General features: G+C 33.8%; 1 protein-coding gene across 7 annotated transcripts in view; it reads right to left on the bottom strand.

Moving 5' to 3' along the window:
- Window positions 1-2729: 2729 nt before the first annotated feature.
- The window catches only part of LOC127165238 (peripheral-type benzodiazepine receptor-associated protein 1), a 122571-nt gene continuing 99488 nt past the window's right edge, over window positions 2730-25812 (bottom strand). For 5 of the 7 annotated variants that reach the window (XM_051109625.1, XM_051109632.1, XM_051109628.1 and 2 more), the window contains 9 exons: window positions 23521-23617; window positions 21762-21892; window positions 19138-19306; window positions 15606-15674; window positions 13813-13866; window positions 10009-10112; window positions 9860-9931; window positions 8016-8135; window positions 2730-6420 (listed from right to left, as the gene is read on the bottom strand). In XM_051109625.1, the coding sequence (XP_050965582.1) occupies window positions 6154-6420; window positions 8016-8135; window positions 9860-9931; window positions 10009-10112; window positions 13813-13866; window positions 15606-15674; window positions 19138-19306; window positions 21762-21892; window positions 23521-23617 (1083 nt within the window). In that variant the 3' untranslated portion in view covers window positions 2730-6153. The remainder of the gene's footprint in view (window positions 6421-8015; window positions 8136-9859; window positions 9932-10008; window positions 10113-13812; window positions 13867-15605; window positions 15675-19137; window positions 19307-21761; window positions 21893-23520; window positions 23618-25812) is intronic. The other 2 variants (XM_051109626.1, XM_051109630.1) reach the window with 2 other exon arrangements.

Below are 25812 nucleotides of genomic sequence, written 5' to 3'. Positions count from 1 at the left end.
GAATTCTTTGAATTTTAAGATGAATCACATGTATTTTAAGGGCAATTGCATGTATTTTAATGGAAATCACTTGCATTTTAAGATGAATTGCTTGTTTTCCTCATGTCCTTGGGTAAAAGTGTCTGCTAATAAATAAATGAATCCTTGAATAGAGCAAAATAGCACATGGGTAAAACAGGCATCAGTGACTGACAATAAAAAAAAAAAACACACTTTTTACTGTTCCCACTATTTATTTATAAAAACTTGCATTAACCTGAATTGAGCCTCTTAAAGGCATAGTTCACCAAAAAATGGAAATTTTGTCATTTGCCCACCGTCAAGTTGTTCCAAACCTGTATGAGTTTTTTTTCTTCTGCTGAACATAAAAGATGATTTACTGAAGAATGTTAGTAATCAAACAGTTGACGGTACCCACTGATTTTAATAGCATTTTTTTTCTTCTGGGGACCAATAACTGTCTGGTTACCAACATTGTTTAAAATATCTTTTTATCTTTTTTTTTTTTTTTTTTAGGTTTGGAACAACATGGTGAGTAAATCATTCATTTACAAGAATTTTTAAAAGCTGAGGCGCCCATCTTTCCCGAAACGACACCTGCAAAATAAACGCTGCATTCAAAACACGTCACAGCAAAGGAAATGCGAATACATGAATAAGTGTGGACATTAGCATGCGCGTAAATGAGTCGGGGGTCAAAAAAGAGCAGCGAATGAAAGAGAGGCGTGAGGCACTGACTGTTATGCCTCTTCCTGTGTGGTTGAGCACCACGTGGTTGGCAGCGAGGTTAAATATGAGCACTTCTCCTGTTTTAGGCCCATTTCTACTTGGGCTGAAGAGGAAGACATCTGAAGAACCCTGGTAAGACCACTGGAGAAGAAGAAGGAGGCAAATATGGCACTACTGAGCTTGATCTAAAGAGGTATGGATGTAATTGAGCCATAAAATACAAGTTCTGATGGGTAACGTATGGTTATGGTTATGCTGGGATGCGCAGGAAACAGGAAGCAAATTATTTGGTACATTTTAACTTTTTCTTGTTTCTTTTTTAATGTACAAACTGATGCATGACTTCATGTATTAATGTTCTGCATAAATATTTTCAAGTTTTTCGGTTTCAGTTTGCGAGAGCAAACGATCATGTTGGACTCTACGCATGTATACAATTTAAAAATTCAAATGTTTTTTCAATTTTTGGAATTCAATAGATCGTCAATTGTATTTCAGTATTACTTAGAACTGATAACGTAGAAAATGTATACGTTATTTTTTAATTTATAACGTAGAAAGTAATGTATATGCACCAGTTCCTGTTTAAACAAAAACGCTAAAAGTGCTCAAAAATTTGAATTTTCTATCATGGCTTCCTTTTTTTGTTCACAGCAAAAAACAGAAGCAAAAACAAAAATATGAGCATTTTAAGATAAATAGTGTAATAAAACACTCGTCTTCTTTTGAAAGAATAAGCTTACTCATGTTGATCAAAATGGCTGCCGTCTGATGTGAGGAAGACGTTTGTCTTGCCACCACTAGAATTGTCGAATGACGCATTATTTATTCTTAAATTTTGTATTTTAATCAGCTTTTTTTCAGAAATTGTTGTATGAACTTTAACATAATTCAACAAAAATGCATGTCGCAATGTATTCGTTGCACATAATCATATAGTTCAATGAATTATTAATTGCAAAACAATTCTATTTTGCATACTGCATGTTCAAATAGCAAGCATTTAAACTCGATTTCCTGAAATGTTAAGAGTTTGAAGTGTGTATAGAGTTTGGGTGCGGTTCACGAGCTGTGCAGAAGTGGAAATGTGCGTGTGTTGATGTGAAGGAGGAGTTTGAGATCTTCAGCGTTCCTCAAGAGGAGACATGGACACCTGGACATTGGGATGTACAGTGCAGTCATCCATAAAGTAGAAAGCACTACTAAACCCCTCGCCACAGTGTAGTGTTTCCTACTTTATGGATGAGTGTACTGTTGGCTGCTGGGAAACTTCACGCCGCTCGACGCAAAACGACAGGAAAGACTGAAAAGAGGAACTGGCTTGGTTTCGTAAAGCCGTGCACGTCTCATGGTGTCAATGCACGTCCACGTGAGACGGCGGCATGCTTGCACAAACTAAAGCCAGGTTTCTCTGATTGATGTTGCTGTAAAATCATTGAAAATGTCTTGTATGATGCATGCTGTACAGATTTTTAAACTTCAATAAAAAAGAAACAAATAAAACACGTTTGCCTCTGAGTCAGGGTTATTATCGTTAAATAAAACAAAAATGAAACCAAAACCCTTTTTTTTTTTTTTACTTAATGTTAACTGAAATTTTTTTTTTATATATAAAAAAGATTGTCACTTGAAATAAAATAAATTTTAACTAAAAAAACATTTTTGTTACTTGAAATGAATGTTAAGTTAAATAAAATACAATTTTTTATTTTATTAAACAACAACAAAATAACATTTTTATTATTTAAAATGTCAACGGAAATAAAAAAAAAATGTTTTTTTTTTTACGTACTAAAATAAACATTTTTAAATGAAAACAAATTACTAAACTAAAAAATAATGAAAACCTACTCAAAATATTCATAAAAACTTACATCTATTATATGCATATAGCATCTTATTATAGATGTAATGGTTTTTATGAATATTTTGACATTTTGATATTACATATACACACACACACACTCAAAGTAAATGATTTGAGTCCATCACAACAGAAAGCCATTTTATGTGAAAATATACTTTATTTCTGTAAAAAGTCCATATTGCAACAAGTCTTGTCATTCACTTCAAGTAAATCACTACGACTTTCCCCACAAAGCATGATGCCCGTGTGAAGATCCAAAAACGTGGTTTCGGCATGCATGAAAGAAACCCAAAAAATACTTTACCAAAAGAAGCCATATTTACAGGTGAGTTTCCAAAAAAAGCATTACAAAAATGTACAAAAAACACCCTTCAGGACAGACACAAGAATAGAGTCTCGTTCTCGCTGTATGAAAATATCATACTTCAAATCACAAAAATACACCGAGCTCAACGCCGCCTCCTCCACCTATGGCCGAACAAAGCTACGTGCAACTACTACGACACATAAATAGAATAAATAAGGCCGAGTATAGATGGAAACCCATCATGCATGCAGTCATTACAAACACAGCTGTAGTAAACTTGAAGTTAAGACTAAACGAGGTCTTATAAGGCTAGTTTTTATTATGGCCTAGGATACGCCTACTTGCAGTATAGCAACGGTTACGATGGTAAGATCTGCGGCCTGTGCGTTCCTCAGCTTCACCGTGGCAGGAATCACAGCATGCGTCTGGATTATATAGTGCAGCGAGGGGAAAAAAATAAAAAAAAATAAAAAAAATCACCTGACTAGCTGATATTAAGGGGCTGTACAGTGCATCACTACCCATGAAATGATCAAGGATGCTTGTTTGATGACATACGCAATCTACAAGAATGCTAAAACATGACTTTCTTTGTATATTCTGTTCTGCCAGTGTGGGAAATGGTTTAAACTTTCACCTACTTCCTGTCTGTGAGGACATTGGGGCTCTAGCTCCGCCCCTCTAAATGCCTGGCGTTCTGTGATTGGTCGCTGTGGTGACGTGCAGAGCACCTCAAGATTTGGCAAGATTGTGTGGTTTGGACAGTCTTGCCTGAGAAGAGCGAGAGCTGACTTAAGACGCAAAACTGATGAGCGGTTCGACCTGAGAAATGATTTCACATGAGCCCTGTAAGACCACAAGAACCAACGCATGACGCTAGAAAAAACAAACGCATTATATTGCAATGTTAAGCTGAAGGGTGTGCGGTGTTACGCTCACATGCTGAGTCTTTATTACAGCGCTCCTAAAACGGAGGAAAAGAAATTAGGAACTAAGAGTTCAGACAGAGCTCATGCAGAAAGTACCAATGATTCTCGGAGTTATTATTGACGCTATTGTAAAGTGAGTTCCATGTAGATGAGTTTGAGAAAAGGCGAAGCAGAACTAAATACAAAGTTCATAATGAACAATAAAAGCTTCAGTGCAGCATCAGATGCACAATATTACGTTTACAGAGAAAAATCTGTATTTTCTGGCTCAAAATGCCGTTTTAGCATGCAAATAACATAAATTTGATAATAAATATGTATTCTTGTTTTTTTTTAGCAAATGCAAGCATAATGTTCAATAAAAAAAAAATGCATGAAACTGTAGCTGAAGTATGGAAGCCCGTTTTCGCCACTGAATAAAAAATAAAAAAGGTAATAGCTACGTTTTATCTCACAATTCTAATTTTCACAATTGCGAGTTTCCACTTCATAATTTTGAGTCTCTTTTCCTCTCGGAATTGGACAATTGCGAGTTTATCCCACAACTCTGAGAAAAGTAGTAAGAATTGGGAGAAAAAAGGTCAAAATAATGAGAAAAGTCAGAATTGTGATATATAAACACAATTACAAGGAAAAAGTCAGAATTGCAAGAAAAATCAACAAGATATAAATGCACAATTAGAGAAAAGTCAGAGCTGCAAGATATAAACAAGCAACTACAAGAAAAAAATATGAATTGCGAGATATAAACAATTACAAGAAAAATGTCAGAACTGTGAGAAAGTCAGAATTGCCATATATAAACAAACAATTACAAGAAAAAAAAAGTCAGAATTGCAAGAAAAATCAACAATATATAAATGCGTAATTACAAGAAAAATAACAGAATTGTGAGAAAAATCAGAGCTGCAAGACATAAACAAGCAACTACAAGAAAAAAAGATTTGCAAGACATAAACATGCAATTACAAGAAAAAAAATCTGAATTGTGAGATAAACCCACAATTGCAAGAAAAAAGTCAGAATTATGAAAAAGTCAGAATTGCAAGATACAAAAACGCAACTACAAGAAAAAAGTCAGAACTGCGAGAAAAGTCAGAGCTGCAAGATATAAACAAACAACTACAAGAAAAAAAGATTTGCAAGACAAATGCAATTACAAGAAAAAAAAAAAATCAGAATTGCGACATAAACCCACAATTACAAGAAAAAAAGTCAGAATTGTGAGAAAAGTCAGAGCTGCAAGATAAAAACAAGCAACTACAAGAAAAAAGTCAGAATTGCAAGAAAAGTCAGAACTGGGAGATTAAAACGTGCAATTACAAGAAAAAAGTCAGAAATGTTAGTTTATATCTCGCAATTCTGACGTTATTTCTTGCAGTTGCTAATTTATATATAGCAATTCTGACTTTATACCTCAAAACTGCAAGTTTATATCCCGCAATTCTGAGAAAAAAAGTCAGAATTGTTCGATTACAAAGTCGCAATGGCCTTTTTTTGTTTTTTATTCAGTGGTGGAAACAGAGTTTCACGCAGAATTGCGTAGAATATAATAAAACACTATTTTCAGTAGAATACAACAATAGTACTAATTAAATAATCTGAAACTGCAGAAAATAATGTGATATACATATGAATGGCTTTTGGCTGGTCGGTGATCTTTCAGATTTTCTCCAGTAAAAATGAATGAATTAATACGGAAAGATTTGACTTCAGTTCAGTCTGTACTGGTTTAAATAACCGGTTTGTATCATTCTAGCCTTAACCGGTTAACACTAGCCACATTAATCAGGTGAAGGGACACAGTTCTGCAGTCTTGGACCCTACTTCTAGTGCAAAATATTTTTGTAGTGACAAAAAATTATTTTGTCACCCCCCTTCGCTTTATTTTCCAGAATTCCTGGAATAAATATCACGTCATCATATTTCCTCTAAGTGTGCTTTGCCTTTGAGTAGATGATGTTTGTGAACGCTAGCAGATGGTTAGTTCATGTCTAGATGCTGTTATATTGAAGTTAAGCAATTATTTTGAATATTCCGCTATCTTTTACTCTTTAAATGAGTATTTTCACAGCTTTTCAACAGGCATGAGCTCTAGTCACAGCTGTAATGGGTTCAAATGGTGAAACCCATATTACTATTTGCACAAGTATTGCGATTATTTGTTTTTTGAAAAGAAGAAACAGTCTCACACACGAAAGCGCTGGTAGATCTGCATCATTATGGCAAAAATCAGAGAATGAGAGGGATTCTCCTATCACACACTCAAACGGACACGACACACGAGAAAAAGTGCAATCTGCAGATCTTCAGGCTCACGGCTACTCCTTCTTGCTGGAGCCCAGCTTTCTGAAGAGCTTCCTGCCCTTGGAAAAGAAACCTTTCTTCTTTTTCTCGGGCAGGGAGGCGTCGGGGAACGGAGAGGTCGTCGGCGGAGACGAGCTCAGGATTGGTTTCTGATCAGAGTCTGGCTCAGGGGTCGGATCAGGGTTTGGATTGGGGTTCGGTTCTGGCTGAGCTGGTGGATTCGGGTCTAGTTGAGAGGAGCTCATGGGATCAAGATGCTCAGACGATTCTGTCTGGCTCACCTGGGAGAAAAACACATAAAAGATGAAGGTAGGCAGGTAGGTATATTTAAAAAAAAAAAAAAAAAAAAAAAAACAACAAAAAAACAAATAAAATAATAAAACAATTACTCAAGCTTTTTACATGCACATATAAAAACTTCTTCTGGTAAGATTGTATTCATTTTACTTAATATTTTATTAATATTAATCAAGTCCTTGAGGGAGCTGGGAGACTTTATACCAATTACATAAGAGTTATATAAAATAAACAATAAAATAAAGTAAAATTATAAATAAATCAATTACACAAGCTTTTTAAATGTACATATAAAAACTGTTTTTAGTAAGATTTTATTCATTTTAATAAATATTTTATTAAAGTCCTTGAGGGAGCTGGGAGACTTTTTACCAATTACATAAGAGTTGTATAAAATAAAATAAAATAAAATAATTTCACAAACTTTTTAAATGCACATATAAAAACGTTTTATGGTAAGATTTTATTAATTTTAATTAATATTTTGTTAATATTAATAATGTGCTTGGGAGCTGGGGAAACTTTCTACCAATTACATAAGAGTTTTATAAAATAAAAATAATAAAATAAAATAAAATTATAAAATAAAGTAAAATAATAAAATAAAAAGACTAAAATTACATAAGGTGTTTAAATGTACACATGATAAAAAATAAAATAAAATACAAATAAAAAAAATAAAATCTGGCAACATTTTATTAATCAAGAAATAACGTTCTACCAATTACACAGGAGTTGCATAATAAAATAATAAAAATAAATAAATAAATAAATCAAAAGGTCAAATTACGTAAAATGAGGGAAATTTCAAATCTTGTACTTTATGCATGAAATGGTATTGTGGGAATCTACAGCAGTAGAAGAAAAAATACAGCACCAGTCACAAGTCACAAAACTTTCTCATGATCTTAAAAATGCTTCAGCTTAATTTACAAAAACTGATTGAGATATGGCTCTCACCATGAGTTTAAAGGGCTAGTTCACCCAAAAATGACAATTCTGTCATCATTTTCTCACCCTCATGTACAAACATGTTCATTTTTTTTTCTGTAGAACACAAAATATGATATTTTGAAGAATGCTGGCAGCCAAACCAGGGTTATTAGGTTATGTTTTGTTTTCTAAGCTTGCCAATTTAAACCAAACACTCTAAAACTTGTTGTGTGTTTCATAAAAGTCAGTCAGTCATATGTGTTTGGAAAAAGAGGAGGGTGACTGAATAATGACGAATAATTTTTCAGCAAACTAACCCTTTAAAGCATGTGTATTGATTCTATAATTCATCTTCAGACTCTGTTTATTGTTCAGAGTCATTATAAATGCTAGAGAGGGTTTGCTGCAGGTTGGGTCAGATCTATGAAACACTTACGGTCACTGTTTAAAGTGAACACCTCTCCTGTGCTTCTGAAAACCATGCAAAAATAAAAACAAACAGACATAAGACGACATGCAGAACAAAAGACAGCTGGAGAAACTAACACTGTTAATTAATGATGGACAGAACAGAATGGAAAATACATGCAATGATTGATATTAATGCATGCAATACACACACGCACACACACACACACACACGTACCTGTGAATCTCTGCGGCTCTCCGTCACCGTATGCTCCGTTCGCGCAGCATCCTCTTCCGTCTCTGGAAAAGCTTGCAGGAAGTTGGACGGCACGAGGCCTTTGTGTCCATTGAGATCCCCCTGAAAACAACAAAAACCCATCATGCACTGCTGCTCTGCTCAGTCATTCAATCATGTGTTTTCATGGTCGTACACAGGGTGTTAGAAATACAGAGGTCTAAAATGGAGCAATTCTGGGATATATATTTACTCCCTTGATCTACATATGTTCATATAACAACCTTAATCTTAGATAACAACAGCTTTAAAAACAGTCTTTTCAAAAGTAAACAAGAGAAATAGCATTTGGGTTTGGAATGACAAAATTTGAATAGTAAATAACAACAAAATAAAATATTTTTAGGTGAACTATCACTTTAAATTTTGAGCATAGACCAGCTATTGACATTCATATACAAAGACTTTCTATTATTTACATAAAATAAAATATTTATTTAGTTATAATCTAAATCTAAAAAATTAAAACATTTAGTAGAATATAATTAAAATAAAGCTAAAATAAAAACTGAATATAAGTATTACATAAAACACGTTTACCTTGAAGCACTAATATTGGAAATAATAAAACTGGAATTAAATTAAAAAAATAAAAAATAAAATAAAAGCTACAAATGAGATAATAAATTAAACCTGAATAGTAATAAAATGAACAAAATCAACAAAAGCACATAAAATTATTAAAATAAATTTAAAATGAAATGTAAATATATATATAAACAAAGAGGTAATTCAAAATATAAAATAACCTATGTTAACATTTTACAATAAATAAAGTTAAAACTACATAAGCTAACATGAACTAACAATGAAAATGTGTCTAAAGCATTAATTGACCAGTTAATGTTGATTTCAACATGTACCAGTACATTTTTAAAATCAAAACTTGCATCTGTATATATTATTTATCAAATCTAACAAGTGATCAGGTATATTTTTATTAACTAACATTAACAAACATCTATAAATGCTGTAACAAACGCTCACTGTTAGTTAAAGCATTAACTTAGGTTAATCAAGCAAAGTTATTCTAAAGTGTTACTAAAACTATAACTATATATAATAATAATAAATAATAACAGAATGACAACAGAATTTTCATTTTTAAGTGAACTATCGCTTTAAATTTTGAGCACAAGCCATTGACATTAGTATTAAAAAGTCCCAGACACATGAGGTTTCTTATGAAGAAGGACAAAAATAAAGATGGAATTTTTTGTAAAGAATGCATTTGATCTATTTGCAAATATTTTTATTTTAATAGGCTAAATGACTGTCCAAACCACAACCTATAAACACACTTGTCAAAGTCACATATTTTACCCTGTTCTAGTAGGTCTGAGGACACCGAAAGGTCAAAGACTAAGTTTATTAAATTAATTCACAACATGCACACACTCATTCGTAATCTTATGCCTAATGTGCTGAAAACGGTTCTGGTTGAGTTGCATATGCATCCCTAGATATTACTGCTGTTCGTTTAACATTTCTATATTAACACAGTTGTCAAATATTACGTTTTGCTACTTTTTGAGTGTTTAAACTGAAGTGTCGTGCAGAAATTCACGTTTGGGTTCTGTAAACACAGTGACGGTAAAGCCCTGCCTTCTTTGATTTGATTGGCCAACTCAGTCATTTTGACATTTTTTTTTATTATACACTTATATTATACACCTCACAAAAATTAGTGGTTCAGTCATGAATGTTTCATTGGACAAAACTTTCACATTATTTACTATGAACACACTAAAAAGACAGACAGAGAGACAGGCATGAGAAAAACTCACGTAGTAGAAGCCGTCATCGTCCATGTCACCGAACACATAGATGATGTCGCCCGCGCTGAAGGTCAGTTCAGCCTGGAGAAACGGCAGAAAATTATAGAATAGACTGTTTGCTAGTATAAGGAGCTTTTATGTCACAATAATAATGTCACCTCTATGTCTGCATTAGGAGAGCTCTCTCTCGGGTCGTAATCAAAGATGGCCACCATCCTGCGAGGTCTGGAGCTTCCCGCTGCGCCGGCGGAGCGACTGAGGTCTGCAAGTCAAATACAACATCTAAATGAGCGTCTTTAAAGATAAAGAGAACCACACTCAGAAATTAAGCAGCGCTCAGGGTAAAAATGCTACACAAAATGCTAGAAAATACATATTTATCTCATACTGAACATTTGATATATTTGTTAAGACTCTACTCTAGGTTTATTAGGTGATGGTTAGTGCTTGAGTGTGAAGGAAATATTCTAAACAACCACAAAACATGAAATGACAATTATATTTACATCTACCGTGATGCTGGACAGTAAACAACGCAATAATATAACAGTGAATCAACAACTAATCGACAATTACTTCAGATGTATTCTAGCATTTTGTTCATTATTTACAGCTATGTTAATATTTGCTGTTGATTTGATGATTAATAGGCAAACTTGTTAAGATTGAGAATTTTAATGAATAGGTTTGATTGCTGTGAAATTATATGGTTAGAAAAAAATCTGCAAAACATGCCCATTATTAAAATGTTCATTTTTGATAATTTCATGAACTTCATAAACTATAGAATATATACACACACCAGCCAAATCTTCTGTAATTTTGAGAAATATTATTTATATAACAACTGAGTTCTATTGTAATATGTATTAACATGTAATTTATTCCTGTGATGTTTTGAGTGTTAAGATTCTGCTGAAAATTCAGCTTTGCATCATAGCAATTAATTACATACTAAAATTTATTCAAACAGAAAACTGTTATTTTAAATTGTAATAATATTTCACAATACCATGGTTTTTACTGTACATCACATACATAGGCTATGCAAGTAGATGCACACTAAATATCTAGCTATACGTAAGTTTGATTTTATGCATTATTGTTAGGGTTGCACCAATGTATCTGCTGTTTTTTGACTCATTTAAAGTCATCGGCATGTCGGAAATAGCATGAAAAGGGCTGATACTGATGGTTTATTAATTAGCATGGAGACGCATGTTGCATGTCTGTTGCTTAATCCAATGTTTTTCTCTGGGCAAAATAATTAAATACTTGCCAAAACAAAATCTGTACAAAATATATGTGAAATGCCAAAATTCACCATAGGCAAGTCGCACTGGCAGTTCCCCAGCGTTAGTTTAGGATGATGTTTTACATTGATAACGCGAGTGAAGAATAAAGCCTGTAGCCCACTTGACATAATGAACAATATTTTATCATCCAGACACGTCACAAATATGGAAACATTTTGATTCGTGCAGAATGAGAGAGGTAGGCTTCGGTTTAACTTTTAAATTAATTAGTTTTGGCTTAATTTTAGCCTAAATAGGCTACAACTTTAAAGGACTTGTTGTGGAGAATGGAACTAAAATGCCCTAATTGTATTTGTAATGTTTGTAAACATTTTGCTTTATTTACTGGTATTTTAGCCTACATTATTTCTGAATGTAATGATAAATGCAACATACAGCCTACTAATTTAAAGGAGAAGTCCACTTCCAGAACAACAATTTACAAATAATTTACTCAACCACTTGTCATCCAAGATGTTCATGTCTTTCTGTCTTCAGTCGTAAAGAAATTATGGTTTTTAAAGGGAAAATATTTCAGGATTTTTCTCCATATACTGGACTTCACTGGTGCTCCGATTTTGAACTACCGAAATGTAGTTTAAATGCAGCTTCAAAGGGCTCCAAACAATTCCAGCCGAGGCAATTTGTCATTTTTTTTGAAAAAAAAAAAAAAAAAAACTTTTTAAGCACAGGCCCTGGGATGCGCATCCATGACGCTACGAATTAGTGATGGGTCGTTCTTGAATGATTCATTCATTTTGAACGAATCTTTAATGTGACTAAGAAAGAATGAGTTGTCTCGGGGAGTGATTCAGTAGGTTCTGTTCTGGAATTAGTTCACCTGTTTTGAGTATTCGGGTTTTTCAAGTTGTTTGTTCATCTTATGGGGCTGTCACGTGATGAACGAACAACTCAAACCATAGACTAAAGACCCAGGTAAACAATGAATTAATCTTATCTGTTTCTTATAGCATTATAGTTTTGTCTTGTTTGTAGTGTGATCAACGTTTGTGTAAGCAGTAGATGTGTTAGGGAAGTAATGCGTAACATTTTAATTATATTTTGCAAAAATGAATGAAATTAACAAAATGACTCGAAAAAGATTCGTTCATTTTGCTGAACGAGACTAAGTTCATGGTCTGTGTACTCTGGCTAAAAAAGGCAGAGTATGGTGAAAAATTCCACCTTATTTTCTCCTACAACTTCAGAATCATCTGACATCGTTGTACCTTTTTGTTTGTAAACAGCGTTTGACTTACTTGCACTTCCTTAGTCTTCGTTCACTTTGTAAACACTGGGTCTGTAGTTCCGCCTACGTTCGGCGTGACCTTTCAATGTAATTCAACAGTACGTGAACGCGCATCCCAGAGCCTGTGCTACACGAGCTTTTGTGCCTAAAAAGTATACAACTTTTTTTTTTTCCGAAAAAAATGACAGATTGTTTTGCTAGATAAGACCCTTCTTCTGGGATCGTTTAGAGCCTTTGAAGCTGCATTTAAACTACATTTTGGAAGTTCAAAATCGGGGCACCAATAAAGTCCATTATATGGAGAAAAATCCTGAAATGTTTTCCTCAAAAACCATAATTTCTTTACGACTGAAGACAGAAAGACATGAACATCTTGGATCACAAGGGGTTGAGTAAATTATTTGTGAATTGTTGTTCTGGAAGTGGACTTCTCCTTTAAGCAGTTTTTTTCCTGTAAAAATGCTTATATGAGTAGCGGGTTTTTTCCATGCTGCAAACATTTTTAGATGTCATGAAAAAATACTTTATTGTCTTTAAAATGCTGACAGTTTTTTTTTCTCGTTTAAAACATTTGGTCAAAATCTAGAAAAGATCATGCATTGGCTATGACCAGAGCCATGTTTCTCAACGCCTCTGGCTATGACTATGCACAAGATAGGCTACCAGATTCCTGTTATTTCTTTTCCTTTATGAGTAAAGAAAACGCTGTACTTCATTATTATTATTATTATTATTAAAAAGTTTTAAAAACAATGTCATTAACCGGTATATTTTCTACTCAAAACAGAACAGAAATAATACAGAGAAAACAACAAAAAAAGAAGAAGAAAAAAAAGAAAATCCTTTCGGTGCATTATTATAGAATGTCAAACCACAATTCATAACAGAACACAAGCAGCTGTAGCAAAACATATACAGTATCAGTTTCAGGTCAACAAGTATCATGGCAGAAGAGTAATTTGAAAACAATTTAGCTGAACAAGTCAATTAAATGTTTCATTAAATGGTTAGTGACAGACATATGAAATCACAATCAAAATCAGGCTCAGCCTATCTCTACCAAGAATGCATGTAAATGATGTACAACCCATTCTGCATTGTGTGTAAAAACTTCTTGTAAACCTACTGCATTATAAACAGACTGAACAAAAGAAAAAGGCACTTAACGACTCTCTTCCAAAGAAACACTGAAAATACATGACAGAAATCACATGCAAAGTGATCCAAATCAAGCATGATGCACTAAACACATGAGCACAACCGTCAAACGAGACACTGAAAGATCATTAGAGGTTAGATCAGAGACGAGGGTGTGTGGATGCAGAACTCCAAGGCAACGGCATGCAACGCCGCATCAGTATGTTAACATGCTGGAAACATGAGAGAGAAGCGCAGGACGGGACAGGAGGAGCTCAAACCTTGACTGGAGGAGTCCATAGCGGACGTGTCGTCCCACACAGCAGCCGACTCCACTGGAAATGGACAGAAGTAGGCGGGGAGGGAAGGGTTAGATACAATCTGATTGGCTGCTTGACCTTGATTGACACTTGGGCTCATGGGGACAAAGACAAATCAAACTAAACAAAACCAAACAAAACGAGCCACAGGTTATGAGCGCAGACACAAACACGCACGCTTCAGGCACTCAGGTTCAGTGAGATGGAGGGTTGACCAAAGGGGCTTGTGAGTCCAAACATTAGAAAACACTAGTTTAAAGAAATCATTCCAGGTTCAATATAGTTAAGTTTGACAGCATTTGTGACATTGTCAATTAACATAAAATATACTTTTTTGTGTTTTTAATTTCTAAAATAAAAAAATCACTATTGAAAGATAGAAGATAGATGGCTACTAAATGTTATTATTATTATTAAAAAAAATTTAATAGGAAAAACAGCATTTGTGGCAAAAAGTACACTATCAAATATATTATGTAATATATTATGTATTTGTGTACTATTATTATTTTATTTTGAAATTTGTGAAATGTCAATTACCACTATTATTATTATTATTTTAATATATTATTTATTTTAGATTTTCTTATATTATATAATTATCATTTTATATATCATGTCTTATTATTATAGTTTGAAAAAATAGCTTTTGTAAAATAGTGAATTACTACTTACCACTTATGTTGTTTTTATTTATTCAGTGTTTTTCAACTTATTTATCTAAAACAAAAAAAAGGAAAAAAGTGTGCAATTATGTCAGTTAATACGAAAACATTTTTATATCATTATTTTTTTTTTCTAAAATATAAAAATCACTTTAGAGAGAGAAGGTAATTGGCTACTAAACGTTATTATTATTATTATTTAATTTTTCAGCTTCTGTTTTTTTAGAAGAAAAATTGCATCTGTGGCAAAAAGGTCCACATCACAAGTTATTTTATATTATAGTTAGTATTATTTTAATATATTATGTATTTATGTATTATTATTTCTTTATTTTGAAATAACAATTTGTGAAATAGTCAATTACCACTTATATTATTATTTTAATACATTATTTATTTTGGATTTTTTATATTATAGAATTGTTATTTTAATATATTACGCATTATTATTAGTTCTTTTAAAGAAAAAGAGCATTTGTGGCAAAAAAGTACACTAAAAGTACACAAGTTATTTTATTTTAGATATAATTATTATTATTTTAATATATTATGTATTTATGTATTATTCCTTTATTTTGAAATAACATGTGAAATAGGCCATTACCACTTACATTATTATTATTTTAATATATTATTTATTTATTTTAAAAACAGCTTGAGTAAAATAATCATTTACTACTTAACACTTGTTTTGTTTTTATTTGTTTAGTTAGTGTTTTTCAGGAAAAAAATGTGTGCAATTAATTAAATTACCACAAATATACTTGTATAGTCTTCCCTACATCAGCAGAAAAGTTAATATATTTTGATGCATCGTTTTTATTACACTAACATGCACTGAATCATGCACAATAAGACCAGGAACATTTGTTTGAAAAGTAACTTAAAGGTTAATTCTGATTTCATGCTGACTGTGGTTAAAAAAAAGTCAAAAATGAAACTAGTGCGATTAAGAGTATCTAATGTTCGTATTCCCCTTTGGTCAGAGTTTCTGATGCAGAAGCAGAAAGCTGATGAGAGTGAATTCAGCAAACCAAACGCAGATGAAATCTCGGAGAGAAGGAGGAGACAGCGAGCGCTGACACACACCTTTCTTGGAGCGTCTAGGTTTCGGCGGTGCAGCGGGACGGCGTGGAAGCTGTGCATGTAAGCGGGCGTCTTTATGAAATTAAACAGGATACGAGGAAAAAAAAAGACAAGTAGCAGACAAGAATGAATGAGAAGCCAAAAGAAAAGCGAAAACCTCACAAAATAAGGACCAAGCTGAAAACAAGAATAAGAATAAGCATTAGCATCAGCAATGACAGGCCACAGTGAGAAAGAAAGAGCTGAACCGCCACTTCAGCAAAGCATTCTGGGAAATAGGAACCACTGTTGCTCTTTGAACTGCTTACAGTCACCACAAAAAAAAAAAACACACATAACAACAACGGCACTTTTGTAAAAACAGCAAAGCTTTGTGATCGGAAAGAAACTGCGTAGACTGCGAAACATAAACCAATGAAAGCTTGTTTCTGCCAAGGCCTGAAAAAAAGTAATTGTGACTAATTCAGACTGTTCTCTCATAATGCTGAGATAAAAAGTCAAAATTGCGAGATATAAACAGAATTGCGAGATATAAACTTGCAATAGCAAGCAAAGTCAGAATCTTGATAAAAACTTTAGAATTGGGAGCTATAAACAGAGTTGGCAGGTATAAATTCACAATCTGCAAAAAAAAAAGTTGGAATTTTGAGATAAAAATGAACAATTGTAAGATATAAACTCATGATTGCGAGAAAAAACAGCAAATATCTTTAGATAAAAATGTAGAATTGTGGAATATAAACAAAATTGGGAGATAGAAATTTGCAATTTGCAAATAAAATGTCAGAATTTTTAGATAAAAAATTAAAATTGTGAGATATAAATAAACTTAGCATTGTGATATAAACTTGCAACAGCACGAAAAAAAGTCAGAATTTTGAGTTAAAAATTGTGAGATATAAACAGACTTTTTACATACAAGTTTGCATTTTCCTAGAAAAATTTCAGAATTTTGAGTTCAAATTCAAAATTGTGAGATATAAACTTGCAATAGCACAAAAAAGTCAGAATCTTGATAAAAACTTTAGAATTGGGAGCTATAAACAGTTGGCAGAGAAAAAATGTTGAGATATATAAATTCACATTTTGCTAAAAAAAAAATCGTAGAATTTTAAGTTAAAAAGTCAAAATTATGAGATATAAACTCAGAATTGTGAGATATAAAAATAGCACAAAACAGTCATAATCTTGAGATAAACCTTACAGTTGTGAGCTATAAATAGAACTGCCACATATAAATTCACAATCTGCAAAAAAAAAAAAAAAAAAAAATCCTGATAAAAACGTAAAATTGTAAGATATAAACAGAATTGCAAGATATAAGCTTGTGACAGTAAGAAAAAGTCAACATTGAGAAAAATGTAGAATTGTGGAATATAAACTAAATTATATAAATTTGTAATTTGCAAGTAAAACGTCAGAATTTTGAGATAAAAACTTAAAATTGTGAGATATAAACTCAAAATTGTGATATAAACTTGTAATAGCATAAAAAAGTCAGAATCTTGAGAAAAAACGTAGAATTGTGAGCTATAAAAAGAACTGCCAGATTTGAATTCGCAAAAATGTCAGAATTTTCAAATAAAAACTTAAAATTGTAAGCTATAAATTTAGAATTTCGACATAAATTTGCATAAAAAAAAAAATCAGTATTTTGAGATAAAAATTGTGAGATATAAACAGAATTGTGAGATATAAATTTGCAACAGCACAAAAAAAAGTCAGAATCTTGAGATAAACCTTGTGAATTTGTGAGCTATAAACAGCCAGATATAAATTCACAATCTGCGAAAAATGTCTGAATTTTGAGATAAAAGCTTAAAATTGTGAGATATAAGCTCACGATGGGAAATTTTTAGATAAACTTTTTTGTGGAATATAAACAAAATTGGGAGATATAAATTAGCAATTTGCAAAAAAAAAAAAGTCTGAATTTTGAGATAAAAAGACACTAAATATAAACTTGAGATGTAAACTGTGAGATGTAAACAGAAATGCAAGGTATAAATAGAACTCAGAGAAAAAGGTCAGAATTGCAAGACGTAAACCCAAAACTGTGAGAAAGTAAGTCAAAGATACAAAGTTGCCTTTTTTATTCTGTGGCAGAAACAGGCTTCTACGTAAACCAGATTAAATCAAGAACAGATCTATGAAATGTAGTGAGGAATTATGGTGCACTGACACTGTGGAATTGTGCTATTCTCAGCCCTAAATCATTCATTTTTCAGGTAAAATATTTTTTAGGGACAAAATGTTACATGAATCAGGTGAAAAATATCTAAAAATTCTCAGTAAAAAGATCAAGAATACGGATAGGAATAAAATTGTAAAGTTTGGTGTATGTAAATACTGCTCAAATGGAAAAAAAACAAAAACATGACAGCCTTTAAAGATACGTAATGTAATTAAAAACCACAGACACAAATACATAAAATGTAATAAAACAAACATTCAAATATGTATTTTGGAAGTTTTCTTTCCACTAGTCTGAAAAAAACATGTTATGGAAGCGAAAAAAAAAACAACCCAAAATCTCCAAGTGCATGAAAGTGCACGAAAATGCAATGGTTTTGACTGAAGTGTCTTGCCTCAAATGAGAGGCACACTACTGCATGTATCTTTAGGGGATACATATGTGACTCTGGACCACAAAACCAGTCTCAAGTCGCACAGGTATATTTGTAGCAAGTGTCAACAATACATTGTATGGATCAAAATTATCGATTTTTCTTTTATGCCAAAAATCATTAGGATATTAAGTAAAGATCATCTTCCATGAAGATTTTGTAAATTTCCTATCGTAAATACTGTATATCAAAACTCAATTTTTGATCATGCATTGCTAAGAACTTCATTTGGACAACTTTAAAGGTGATTTTCTCAATATTTAGATTTTTGTTTGCACCCTTAGATTCCAGATTTTCAAAAACAGTTGCATCTCGGCCATATTGTCCTGTCCCAACAAACCACACATTGATGAAAAGCTTATTTATTCAGCTTTCAGATGATGTATACATCTTAATTTAAAAAAAAAAGGACCTTTATGACTGGTTTTGTGGTCCAGGGTCACATATAAACACCACTTATCCACTGCTGTCACTTTAAGAATTCAAGGGAAACCTAAGTTCCACAAAGTTTTTAGCTTGAAGCCTATTTTAAAGCTTGTGTGATTCTAACGTGATGCTAAAATGTCAGCTGCGGCTGGATTTTTGTGGCTTTTTCTTTGCACGATTACAGGGAGTTAAGAGATTTATTTTTATTTTAGAAACATGCTCAAAATATGACCTTAAATAAATGGCAGAGTACAGCCCTGCTCCAAAACCTAGTCAGTTGTCTATCTAGACTTCACCTCAAGATCCTGATGTAAAGCTAGGCAGCCACATTATGCTAATGCTTTTTAATGAATACAGCTGATCTCAGTAGAGTTTGAAGTGTGTTGCACACACAAACTTTCTGTGAACATGAAATATGTTGGTGTGAAAACTAACACTGAGGTGTAGATGTGTGAGTCTGACGCACGCAACGATAAACGCACCTATCTTTTCCATTGACGCCTCCGTGGAGAGGAAGCCCTGCATCAGGAGCTGGTCTCTGGTCTCCTCATCATCAACCTGGATCTCTGAAACCATATTACACGGCACATAGCCACGACGACCACCCGCCTCGCCTCGGTAGAAACCATCTGCATCTTTGTCCCCATAAACCTGCAGAGAAGAAACACTCAACTTAACCGTTTTAAAGGAGAAGTCCACTTCCAAAACAAAGATTCGCATATAATTTACTCACCCCCTTGTCATCCAAAATATTCATGGCCTTCTTTCTTCAGTCGTAAATACACATATGTTTTTTGAGGAAAATATTTCAGCATTTTTCTCCATATTATCTGCTATGGTGCCCCAATTATTAAAATAACTGATCGTTACACTTTTTTTCCTCGGCTGGACCCATTTTCAACCGCATTTGGGATCGTTTGAAGCCGCATTTAAACTGCATTTTGGAAGTTCAAACTCGGGGCACCATAGCAGTCCATTATATGGAGAAAAAATGAAATGTTTTCCTCAAAGAAAGACATAAACATCTTGGATGACAAGGGGGTGAGTACATTATATGTGAATCTTTGTTTTGAAAGTGTACTTCTCATTTAAATGCTTTATGAACAGCAAAATGGTACTTCTGCTAATTATAATGAGAGCAATAAGGTTTTGTGGGCTGCACTGGAGATGCACATTTTGGAGGCTAATATAAAGCCTACTTTATCAAATTTCCAAGGCCTCTAATTTATGAAAATGATCAACTTGCACACAATCTAGTACACACCTTCTCTCATTGTATTGATAGTTAACACTTTTATTAGCAAGTAAGAGATCTTTTAGTATAACTGTACAAACATCCACCTTCAGCTTGTTCTTCACGTGTCGTTTTTAGGGCCCTATGCGATGGAGAAAACGTGGATGGAATCATGGAGCCCAGTCATAAAAACAGAATTTACTGAACAACACAGAATGTCATGGAATTTGTCAAAGTTTTTATGAATTAATCAAAAGTAGGTCATTACACTTTAGTCAAACTGTGATATGGACTAGTATCTGTAAATATTACGCCGCAAAAATACCATTTAAATATGAATCCTGCATGTTCTGCGTGTCTCTGTGTTAATGAATGGCGCAGACAAGCGGTTTTGTTTACTACACACACTGAAGAGCGTGCGATGCTCGCTGTGATTTCAGCATCTGTCGTCTCACTAAAAGAGGACATAAAAACATAAACAACATCTCCAGAACTGCTCTGAGAATCACTTCATGAGCATTTGACCGTTCCATTTGAGTATAACTAGCATATCTTATACACACAGAACTGTTAAAGGTAGACACGGCAAGCTGTCAAAATAAAAGTCCAGTTTAACTTGAAGACGCTGTACCAGAAATATATTACTATTGTTCAGTAGAATTTACATAGCATACTATTACTACTACTAAAATGAAACAAACATTATTTTTTTGGGTATAATCACACAACATTTCTTCCATGTTTTAATTTGAATAGCAATCTCCTATGTTTGCCAAAAAAAAAAGTTTGATTAATTTTCAATAATTAAAAGATAAATGAAATGAATTTTGTTTTATGCCTTCATTTGACAACCAGAAATGTTTAAATACACAACACAGAATTTCTGAGGGGAACAAAACCTTTCATAAGGCTATTTTAAGAATAAATTTGAATAAATTAAGTATGCATTCAAATGATTAGACATGCTAAAACACAGAATTTGATAACAAAAAAACATGGTGAGAAAAAATAAAACATTTCATAGGGCCCTAAACATAATTTTAGTTAAACTTTTAATAAATTGATGTGAAATTGTGTAAGTTTCATGATGATGATGTGTTTTGATTAATAATATATAATGTAACCATTAAAAAGGAGTCGAGAAAAATTAAAACAGAAAAAAAAATAAAATGGAAGTTGGGGGGAAAAAGGATTTTATAGGTCCCTACGTTTTGGTGTGAAATCTTTATCATTTTTATCAAGTAAACATAATACATTTTATATTATTAGTAATATTTCAAGATGAACACTTGCTGGACTGAAGCAGCTTTTTTTCTTTTTTTTTTTTTTTTTTTAAGAAAAATCAATGAGTCTCAAAGATGATCATCAGGCTTTTGAGGAACATTTATTTGTTCCTCTTTCAATCATCACTGGACTGCACTGCATTATGTTTGAGTCATTTAAATATCATCTTACTAAGACATTATTGGAGATATAGAGTGACTACTGATATTTATATCATTTTATGTAAGTATCTGCTATAATGCTATAAAGATCTCATCGATTTACATTACAAGCTTCAGAATTTCATCTTACTTTTTGGCCATATAAATATCAGCATCTGCACCAGATTGCATATTTCTGCTTAGTTTGGGCCTCTGGAAAAAAAAAAACTAAGCTCTGAGCTGTTTGTCCTCCATATTCTCATTATATCATACTGTATGAGCAATAAAAGCCTGAAGGATCAAATATGACACAAAACATAAAACATATATGCAATTTAATTTTTTTATTGGATTTTTCAAATGTCATTATTATTTTATATGACAGGCTTTACAGGGCTAAAGACCAATGCATGTGTGAAAATCCCACTTGAATTCAACCGAGTCATACCTTGATAATCTGGCCCTCTTTAAAGGGAAGCTCCTCTTCAGCGGCGTCAGGATTGGGTGACATGACTGCAGGATCATACGGGAAGAGGGCAACAAAGACTCTCACCTCATTTTCTCCAGATACTCTGGGCTCTGCAACACCAAACAGCAAACACAAAACAAAGAAATTATTCATATCATGTGACTAACACCTTTTAGTATTTTTAAACACACTGGTGGCTGATCGGGACATCATGCCCGTTTCACATTTTGGGAAGCAGAATTTTGATTTGTGCAAATTTTTGTTTGTTTTCACTTTCCATGATGCATGTGGAATATTACAATCAGTAAACTAATGTTTATGGTCTCCCCCGCCTGAAAACCATAATGGTGCAGCCCAGGCGTGTCCTTAAGTGAGGTAATCATGCTAAAACCTCCTGATCCTAAGCCGCCATGAGCCGCTACAGAAACGTGCGTGCATGAGTCATCCGTACAGAGTGAGAATTGCAAGAAGAGAGAAAGACACACAAATGTCTATTCAGATAACAAAAACTTTTTAATTTTTTAAGATCTTAAAAATGCTGTCATGGAAGAGATTAAAACTACATATAATAAACTCAACCATACCAGCTCTGTTACCTGATGTTGACTGGTCAAACGAATGTATCCTGCAGTGTTTTGCATAAAATAAATCACAATTTAGCACCATTTACCTGCGCTGATCAATTAATTACTGTATGAATGAATAAAAATGCATTACTGTAAGTCAGAAATGGATAAAAGTGTCTACTAAATAAATCAATACAACTGCATTGAATAAATGGAAAGAAAACACTAAAACACCACTCATAATTTTCCTGTGCTATTTATTGGACATGCATGCCAACTATAACTGCTGTTCTGTATACTGGAGTCTGACAGTACAATTCAAGCATATGTCAGGGTCATCAGGTCAAAGGTCAGTACCCTGAAGTCATCAAGATCAATTTACTGTTTCTAGATGAGTTTGAAGAGGGTGGGAGAGCACTACAGTGTAAAACACAGATGTATAATCAGTGTTGCTAATAGGTGCCGGTCATGTTTGTGTTAAGCTCCAGCAGTGAGATGTGCTCATCTCATTAGTGAGGATCAAGACCATCTGTAGCAACAATCAAGGGCAGAGCAAAGAAAAGAGGACATTTCACAACCTCTGTGTGTCATATTTGAGGGCAAATACGCAGAAAAAGGAGCTACCTTTGGGAAAAACTCCATTTGGGGATGTCCTCAAAGAAAAAACTGAATAAAAAAAATATACTAAATATTTTTTAATTGTAAAAAAATCTAAATCTTTATGATATCTTGATTACTTTATATTACTTGACTGTCCATAAATGCAAAATGTCAGGTTTTCAATTAAATAAATTGTATGTCTAAACAGAAAAGTAACAGCACTCCTAAACCAGCCAGTCATGAACATCCAAGCCAAACTTTAATTCTTTGTATTAGAGGTTTGATCAAATCACTAACCCTAAGAATAAGCAATAAAAAAGCAAACCAGCCACATAAAACACTGCTTATTAGTTTTAAGTGCAACAGAAGTCTCAATTTAGATTAGGCTAGATACATGTGTCTGTTTGGTTGAAACTAAGTTTGGAGAAGAAGTGTTAAAGGTAGTTTAAAGGTGTGTGGGCTGGCAAGACTCTGAAATGGATAATGAGAGAGAGAGAAAAGGATGTGATCTAAATGAGAGCTGAATGTAGTACATGGTGTGAGAGAGAGAGAGGGAAGTGAGAAAGTCTCACCTCTATGCAGTCTAATTTCAGAGCGTGGCGATTTTGGAGTGACATCACACCACGTTGCACCTGGATCTGCCAACGATGCTTCTCTTCCACCTGCCTCCTGGTTTGACAGAAACAAACAGTTAGATAATGACACGTGGGATATAGCCACTAACATCACGATAACACTTTAGATTAGTGAACACATATTCACTATTAAGTACAGAGTTTTCCCTCAATAAACTCCTAATTTGCTGCTTACTGACAGTAAGTAAGGTAGTGGTTTGTAGTAGTTATGTTTAGGTATGAAGTAGGGTTAATGGGTTCTAGAACATGGTCATGTAGAATTAGGCATTAACATTTATAAGTACTAATAAACAGCCAATATGCTACTAAATGCATGCTAATAAGCAACAAGTTCAGAGAGAATAGTGTTCCCTAATCTAATGTGTTACCAACAACACAGTGGAACAACTGCAACGTCACACAATCTGCATGTAATACCACATATGAACACTAGGGGCCCCAGACTAGAACAATTGCTTAGGAGCCACTCGCTTCTAATAAATAATTTTTAATTTTGACAGATTGCAGAATCAGAATGGTACATACTAAATTACTTTAGCAGCTTACTTTGCTTGACTTGCTAGCTGTTAACCAAAAGGACTGAAACACTGTCTCCAAACTATATGCAAGAGCTTTTATCTATGTAAAGAAGCCACATATCAACACAATATGAAGTTCTGGCATCTTAGGCTAACTGCAAATAGATCTGAAGTGAATGTTGCAAATTCTTTTTTACTTAATTAGCAATTAGCCTGGAGCCCTGAAATACACACACAAGTCAAAAAAGCCAATGCTGAAACAAATTTGATTCCAGATCAACAGAAGCAGCACTTAGGGTTGTTCTTCATAGCAACACAGTGGAATTATGGGAACAAAGAGGTGATCCCTGTGCAAGCACAACATACAGTTTCATACTTTGCACTTATGCACATTGGTGTTGTCCAGTCTCTACTTTAACTGCTCAAGCAGTCTCTGGACTACCTTGACAGTATGTGGGTCAAGAGGCATCCCATTTGTATAAATGAAAGGAAATGCACTAGAGCAAGAAAACCTATTGAGCAATAATGCACAGCCACAATCTTAACACAGCAATGTTCTAACTGAACACTGGGGAGAATAAGACGTACGACAAATACATAGAGCAGTGCTGCCAGCTACACAATTACAAATATGAAGATGCCTTGACTAGAGACCAGCGAGAAAGGGTGTAGGGTACACAATCAACTGCAAGGAGTGAGATATAGACTTAAACCTTTTGCATCCACAGTGAAATTAGTGTTGGGGAGACATTGTGTACTTGTTGGAATCCCATATGGCACAGTAGCCATTGTGTTTAGTAAATTCGTTACATTTATTGATCTGTTACATTTATATAGCGCTTTTCTGGGTACTCAAAGTGCTTTACAGTACATGGAAGGGGGAATCTCCTCAACCACCACCAATGTGCAGCATCCACTTGGATGATGTGACGGCAGCCGTATTGCACCAGAATGCCCACTAGACACTAGCTTATTGGTAGAGAAGAGACAGTGATGAAGTCAGTCAGTATACATGGGGATGGTAAGGAGGCCATAATGGTCAGAGGCCAATGGGGGAAACTGCCAGGATGCCGGGGTTATACCCCTACTCTTTTTCGAAAGTCATCCTGGGATTTTTAATGAACACAGAAAGTAAGGATCTTGATTTATTGTCTTATGCAAAGAACCTAAAATGTTGCAATGCTAACTTAATATGCCATCATATTGTCCATTCCAAAAGTACTGTTAATAAAAACATTAAGTAGAACTGGAATCACAATTGCTCAGTTCCTTAAAATGGCCATCGCTAACTCCAACAATACTCATTAAACCAGGGTATATCAATTCTTGTCCTTGTGGTCCACTTTCCTGCAGATTTTAGCTCCAACTTTAATCAAACACACCTAAACCAGCTACTCAAGGTCTTTAAGACTACAGGCAAGTGAGTTTGATCAAGGTTGGAGTTAAACTCTACAGTAAAGTGGACCTTGAGGGTCAGAGATGAAAACCCCAGCTATAAGCCTTCCAACTAAGATACTACAAGTTGGACAATTTAAGCTACAGTGAACTGATAAGAATAGCGACGTATGTGGGTGCAAATTTGTGCTCATCTTCTCTTTCAGGACGCAAAAGGTTTCAGCCATCTCCTAAAAGGATGGGCAGGTTCTCAAAGAGCGCTTCTCAAGGGAAAGATGGCTGACGGACAACAGGAGATGGATGGACAGAGGACAAC

The sequence above is a fragment of the Labeo rohita genome, chromosome 5 (assembly GCF_022985175.1).
Source record: "Labeo rohita strain BAU-BD-2019 chromosome 5, IGBB_LRoh.1.0, whole genome shotgun sequence".
NCBI lineage: Eukaryota > Metazoa > Chordata > Actinopteri > Cypriniformes > Cyprinidae > Labeo > Labeo rohita.
This window is presented reverse-complemented; position numbering and strand designations above follow the sequence as displayed.